The sequence below is a fragment of the Babylonia areolata genome, chromosome 4 (genome assembly GCF_041734735.1).
Source record: "Babylonia areolata isolate BAREFJ2019XMU chromosome 4, ASM4173473v1, whole genome shotgun sequence".
Lineage (NCBI taxonomy): Eukaryota > Metazoa > Mollusca > Gastropoda > Neogastropoda > Buccinidae > Babylonia > Babylonia areolata.
This window is the reverse complement of record NC_134879.1, coordinates 44,473,814-44,481,157: the sequence shown is the minus strand read 5'-3', so window position 1 is coordinate 44,481,157 and position 7,344 is coordinate 44,473,814. Positions and strand designations below refer to the sequence as shown.

Here is a 7,344-nt window from a genome sequence, read left to right as displayed (position 1 = left end):
GACCCCCTCCCCCTTCCACACCCTTCCCCCCTCTTCCCCATCTCCCTTCCCCGTCTTCCCCATCCCCCCATTCTCCCACACAATGTACCCCCTCCCTCACCCCACCGCTCCACACACACACACCTGGCCAGCTTCCTGGTGGGTGACACATCTGTCCTGGCGTTGCAGCTGTGACCTCCTCCACATCCATCGCCAACGACGACTCCTCCGGCTACGATGCGACACCGGTGATCGCCGCGGCCGTGGGCGGCGCATTGGGAGGCCTGGCGCTGCTGATCCTCATCATCGTGGTCATCGTTCTCATCGGGCGCTGCCTGTACAGGGCGTGGGAGGAGAAGGAGGAGCAGAGCGCACGAAGTGTGGTGCCCATAATAGTGCCCACCGCGCCCCCGCCCGACGAGATGCCTGGCCGGCACGGGAGGAACCCCCCGCGGGGCGCCGTCTACCAGAACTCCGGCGCCATGCTGACCAATTTCCACACCCTGCCGGGGACCCCCAGGCTCAACGGGCCGGCCCCGAGGGGAGACCCCAACCGCTCCGGAAGTCCGCGACCGGGGAGCAGCAGCCGTTTGGAACCTCCCGGAGAAGGAGGAGGAGGGTGGAACGACTTCGCCGGAAGTCCTCGGGGCCCGGCAGGAAGTCGGGGAGGCGGCCCGGACCTGGACGGCCGCCGTCACCTGGACGTCCCTGGGGATCGCGGAAGACGGCCGGAAGGAGGCAGTCGTGAGGGAAGCCCCGGACGTGGAAGGGATGGGAGTCCCTGGCGAGGTGGAGGTGGTGGTGGAGGTGGGGGAGGCAGCCCCAGGCAAGGTTCTCCACGTCCTCCGCGCAGCCCTAGAGATTGGGGTCGGCCACCATCACCCAGAAGCCCGGGCGGCGGGCGGCGCGACAGGCCTCGGTCCGACTCTCCGCCCATCCCTCCGCCCAGCCACTCCGGAGGGGGGCTGCCCGACGCTCCCCCGTCCTACAATGAGGCTGTCATGCCCCTAGCTCAGCCCTCAGCCCCGCCTCCCGACTAGATGCTGGCTGTTTTGCGTGAGGTTTTCTTCTCCTTCTTCGTTCGCTAGCTGCAACTCTCACGTTCACTCCCATCTACACGAGTGAGCTTTTTCGTGCATCAGCCAAATAGAGGCTAGAGGCTGGGTGTGGGGCGGGGGGAGGGGGGGGGTGAAAGGGGTGAGGGGGGAGGGGTTGTATGGTTGTATGTGTGTTGGTGTTTATTCATAAAGAAAACGTTCTCACGAAGGATTAACGTCGAGAGGTGGCTGTCACGCTCTTTGCAGCTCAATGATTTGGGGGGGAGGGGGGGGGGGGGCATGTGGAACATCAAGCTTTACTGGACTCGAGGCAGGGTACAGTTCTATAGTGCTTAACCATGAACCAGTTTGTGCGAAAGTCCTGTAGAAATACTACACATTACCCGACCGCTTCTACCTGGGAAGGCAAGGTGTTGCGGGCAGGATGAAGTTGGTGATCGGCGTCAGCACGGGACGCCTGGATTTGCTTCACACTGTGGACGGAGGGTGCGAGTGGAGTGGGGGGGGGGGGGGGGGGGGGGGGGAGGGGAGAACTTGTCCGAAACTTCGTCAGCCCACCCGCCGGTGTGATGTTCCTCTGGAGCCTGTGTCAGTGTGGGCTTGGCATTGCAGGTCTGCAGGGCTGCCTGCTTGACTGGCATTCTCTCGTCAGGCGACCACAAACCACTTTCTTTATGTGTTGGAGCGCTGTACACTGGTTGTGACAGATGTAGTGGCAGCAGAAACCGCGTGTAAAATGTGGCCCCAGTTACTGTTTTTCACACACGGCCAATGCTTGTGAGATGCGGCGAAAGCCTTAGTTTTCCCGGTAAATCAAGTGGCCTCATTGCCATGGATGCCTTGCTTTTTTTCTTTCTTTTTTTTTTTTGGAGGGGGGGGGGGGAGGGTTAGGGGGAGGGGATGTAGGGGGAGCACATTCTCGATACTCGTTTTAATCAGAGCGGCTTTTTGTTGTCTTGTTTTTTTCCTTTGATAAGCAATATTTTCATGGACAGTCTGCTGACGCTTTTATATGTATCTATACAATCATACAGTGTCGTGATAGGATTTACGGTGTCGACTCGTTTCTGTTCCTGTTGCCTCTTCTGTACTATTCACTCATTTATATGATTATTATTCGCTGGTTTGTAAAGATCTTCGCATCTTTTTCGCACTGATATATTTTACTTTAAAAAAAACAATTCTGGAATAGTTTGAGAGTTTTTAGATGGAATGTACGTGAGTGGTGCAGTAACTTGCAAGTTGTTAGTGTGTGTGTGTGTGTATGTGTATGTATGTATGTGTGTGTGTGTGTGTGTGTGTGTGTACATTGTACATTGTACTCAATAATCGTGTGTTGCCATGCCTCCTCCCATTCCTATACAAATATATTATTCAAATCCAGGCGTGCCTTCCTTTGCTGACAAAAGAAAAAAGAAAAAAAAAGAGATACAAAAATGTTATATTTATTTGTTTTGCAGGTTTACTGTTTCATATGAAAACTGCTGAATGAGCGTGTAAGCCGTCCGCTGCTGTTGAAACTTCTTCTTCTTCTTCTTCCTCGTTCGCCTCCCATTAGATGAGCAGCCCGGTGTCCTCGATGAAGGCTGCCGTCCGTCGCAGCCCCTCGAGATCCAGGGTGCCGTGCAGTTTGGCTTCCACTGCTGTCGGTGTTGGACAGTACTTCCTCCTGGATGCTGCATGCGTCCTACAGTCTTGAAGGATGTGATCGGTTGTCATTGGTCACCTCACCACTCTGTTGAAACTGACAACTCAGAAGGACCTGGCTGCGATCCTTCTTGAAGGGCTTGACCGCACGTCTGAATTTCAGTCTTTTTTTCTTTCTGGGTGCAAGGGCGACAGCTCCCACCTATGGAGGAACGGGTGGTGGGTGAGGGGTGGAAACAAACGATAACCATATAATACCTGTTTCGCATTCAAGGCACTGGATTTCAGACGGAAAAAAACGACAATTATGATTATGGTCTCGGAAAGGTCAATGAGATCCTCCGCCCCCCACCTCCCACCCCACCATATCCCACCCACCCCACCTCCCATACACTCGCCAGCCCTCACCCTTTACACCCCGCCATCTCTGTTTAAAATGACAACGATCCTTTCCCACTCCCCCCAACCTCCACTTTCTCATATACCCATCCTCAACTCTGGTTGTTAATTAAACAAAAACAACAACATCAACCATAAAGAAAATAAAGGAAAAAAAATGAAGGCAATAGATAACAGAAAGAAAGGAGGAAAATGATAATGGAAGAAAAAGAAGAAAGAAAAGAAAAGAAAGGAAACGAGAGAGAGAGAGAGAGAGAGAGAGAGGAAAAAAAAGGAAACGAAAGTCTTCCAGAGATGCTGAGACATCCATGCGCATTTGCAGAACTTGAACGCATCCTCTGATTTATCTTAAAGAACAACAACAACAACAAAACAAAACAAAAAACAACAACAACAAAGACAATCAACAACAATAACAACAAAACAACGACAATAACAACATTAACAACAAAAATCATGATAACTTTATGGCTTCCGGCTTTACGAAATTATCAAATGGATTACCGATCCATTCCCCGTTCCAAAATTTTCATTTTTGTCGCGTGTTATCCCTGGTCAATGTCACCAGCTGATTATAAAAGCGCAGTACTGCTAACGCCCGAACCTCCTTCCTGGTTTGTGTGTCCGCACTACAAACTATCGGACATCCCTTGATCCGGTCATGAGTTCACTACACGTGATGGAAACAAGAAGCATGGTGAACTGACACCTCCCCTGAAAACGGACTGTGGCTGCCTACAGACGAAGTAACAACAACAACAAAGACATATATAGAAAAAGAAAAAAAAAAGCAAATGCATAAGGAAGTTTATTTTACTGTTTATGAATGTTACTGGATACAAATGATAGTTATCGTTCATCAGCCGTCGTGTTAAAATTGAACTGCAACGTGTGAGCACGGTATAAGCTTTAAGCTTGTTGATGCTCTTTTGTCTTCGTTTACATTGTAATCATGTGTATTGTTGAAGAATTAAACATTATCTAAACCAAGGAAGTTGTAGACCACGAGCAGACTTGGGACTCCTTGAGGAGCATATGTCCGGGGGCACAACAGCACTCCTCTGGGGGACTAGGTTCGGGGCACAACAGCGCTCCTCTGGGGGACTAGGTTGGGGGCACAACAGCACTCCTCTGTGGGACTAGGTTCGGGGGCACAACAGCACTCCTCTGGGGGACGAGGTTCGGGGCACAACAGCACTCCTCTGGGGGACTAGGTTCGGGGCACAACAGCACTCCTCTGGGGGACGAGGTTCGGGGCACAACAGCACTCCTCTGGGGGACGAGGTTCGGGGCACAACAGCACTCCTCTGGGGGACTAGGTTCGGGGCACAACAGCGCTCCTCTGGGGGACTAGGTTCGGGGCACAACAGCACTCCTCTGGGGGACTAGGTTCGGGGCTGTCCCCTTCAGTTGGTTTCATGTCCATGCAGCTGCCTTCATCTCGTCCTCCGTGCATCATCTCCATGCCTGCCATGGTCTGACCTCTTTTCTTTTCCCACGTACCCGTCCTCATTCCTCTGTGTGTGTGTGTGTGTGTCTGTGTCTGTGTCTGTGTGTTTATAATAATTCATTTACTTCTTTACTTGTTTAATCATTTATTCATTATTCTCATGACTTTTTTCTTGCCCACATGTTGGCATGTGGCATTGTTTCTGGCCACCTTTTTCTCATAATACGTCTTGGACATCTATTGATGAGTGACGGACTTCACATTTGTGTTGAATTTTTGTTCGTGCATGTGTGTGTGTGTGTGTGTGTGTGTGTGTGGTCATAATGATTACGGTAGCATTTTAGCATTGTTATCAACATGTGCTTAGTGTTCTTGTGACCGAGGATTAGTGCGAAGGAACAACACCAAAGCAAATTAATGTAGTAACGCTTTCTGTTACAATTGACCAATAAGTCGCCTTGTATCTTGTATTTATGTTGTAATGTATTGCATTTTCAACCGTTCTCCCTGCTTCGTTCAATTATAAAGCACGTATACGTGTCCAAGAACTTATGCACCCGGTGGAAAATTGGACACTGTGCTTTATTATTGAAATATCAAATGAAACTTACTGGTAAGCTGAAGTTTGAAGGTTATTCTCTCCCCTGAAAAAAATTACGGTTGGAGTGTGCGCGCTAGCAATCTTGGCCAATCAGTACGTGTATAACTTGCCCGGTGACCAATCATTTCATTCACAGCTCGCGTCATTCTGTTCATACACGTTTTTTCTTCGAAGTCTTCGTTGACTGTTTGTAGTTTTGACTTCCTTACGAAGCACACCTTGTGTGAAACAAATAACATTTGGACGGAAGAAAGGGAGGAGTTAATTTGAATGCGACAAAGGGAGGCAAACACGATTTATGCAGGTTATTCTCAGTCCGGCGTCAGCAGAAGTCTGTCACAAAAGTGGTGGTGGCGCTGTTTTTCCACCGTCATGGTTACAGAGTGGACCGGTGTAAAAGGATGATCTTATTGATGTATATTATTGATGCCATATCTTTTGTTATAAACGGATGAGATTGTTGATGTATATTATTGATGCCATATCTTTTGTTATAAAAGGGGGGGGGGGAGGGGGGGGGGGGGGCTAGGGGGGAGAGGGGGTTACCATACTTGACGTTATTCACTATTTTAGTTTATTAGCATATTCATATGTTTGATCATTGCCTGTAGGTGTGCTTTTTAAGATAAAACATTGGCCATGTTTAAAATGCTGTGTTTAAAAGTAAACATATCATAATATCGGTCTCAGTTTCTGTAAGTGTATATATTATGTCTCTGTCTCCTACTTTCTGTCTGTCTGTGTTCATGTGTTTGGTGTGTGTGTGTGTGTGTGTGTGTGTGTGTGTGTGTGTGTGTGAAATGCATATGTTGCGATAGTCTCGTGCCCTAACTGGGGTCAAAGGATGAAATTTTCTTGATCCTTGTGATCCCTGAAATGAAAAGTGCAGCGTATACCTTCCTTTCTCTGTCTCTCTCTGTCTCTGTCTGTCTGTCTGTCTGTCTCTGTCTCTGTCTCTCTCTCTCTCTCTCTTTTTATTTTTTTTTAATTTTTTTTTAGGGGGGATGGTTTGATCTTTTTCCTTCATGACATGATGATGTTTGCATCATGATTATGTAAATGTACATGTTTATTATGTAGATGTGCATGTTTAAATGTGAATGTAAATGTCATGTCTTTATTTCTTCATCTCTTTGCTACTTTGTGGATGTTTTGATTCATATTCAATTTCCATTTGCCCTGAGGGCTGGATGAAAAAAAGCACATGTATGCTTATTCCACTTCCCTCAATAAAAAACTTCGTTCGTTCGTTCGTTCGTTCGTTCGTACGTTCTCTCTCTCTCTCTCTCTCTCTCTCTCAAATCAATACTGAAGAAAGCAAACAGAAGTAAACCAAAGGCCCTCGTTCAGATTCAGTCCCACAATCTTCATAGCTTGAGCTTTCAAATCTGAGGGATATAGCTGAAGAGCAATCACATACGCAGGGGGCAGAAGATTCAGCATGACTGAAAAGGAAACCACTGGCATCCACACGGGAGAGAACCCGGCTAAAATCAGACTGGTTTCGAAATCAAGTTTCGCATCTGCTCACACGCACGTGCACACGCACACACATTAACATGCCGCCCCCCCCCCCCCCCCCCACCCCAACTGCCCCCCCGCACCATCAAGTCCTCCAACCTCGACCATGAACAAACACACACACACACACACGGACAGACACACACACACACATATATATACACACACCACACACACACACACATACATATACACACCACACACACACACACACACAGCGCGCGCGCGCACACACACACTCACAAACACACACACAAACACACACGCACACACAAACAGACACACACACATACAAACACACACACACATACACGCAAAGACACACACAAAGACACACGCACGCACGCACGCACGCACACACACAGACACACACACAGAGACACACACACAGACACACACACAGAGACACACACACACACACACACAAAGACACGCACGCACGCACACACACACACACGCACACACACAAACACACACACACAAACACACACACAGACACACACACAGAAAGACACACACACACACACACACACACACACACACAGACACACACACAGTCACACACACACACACACACACACACACACACACACAGTCACACACACACACACACACACACACACACACACACACAGAGCGTCACCACGAAACACACGCAGACCTAGATACAAGTGCCTGAACTATTATTT

The 7,344-nt window shown here is 48.8% G+C and overlaps 1 protein-coding gene across 1 annotated transcript in view; it reads left to right on the top strand.

The window, feature by feature from the left end:
• Positions 1-3,341, top strand: part of LOC143281218 (uncharacterized) — a 9,713-nt gene extending 6,372 nt beyond the window's left edge. Inside the window, exon 5 of the mRNA XM_076586302.1 lies at positions 169-3,341. Within this exon, the coding sequence (XP_076442417.1) occupies positions 169-1,019 (851 nt within the window). The 3' untranslated portion in view covers positions 1,020-3,341. The remainder of the gene's footprint in view (positions 1-168) is intronic.
• The last annotated feature ends 4,003 nt before the right edge of the window (positions 3,342-7,344 follow it).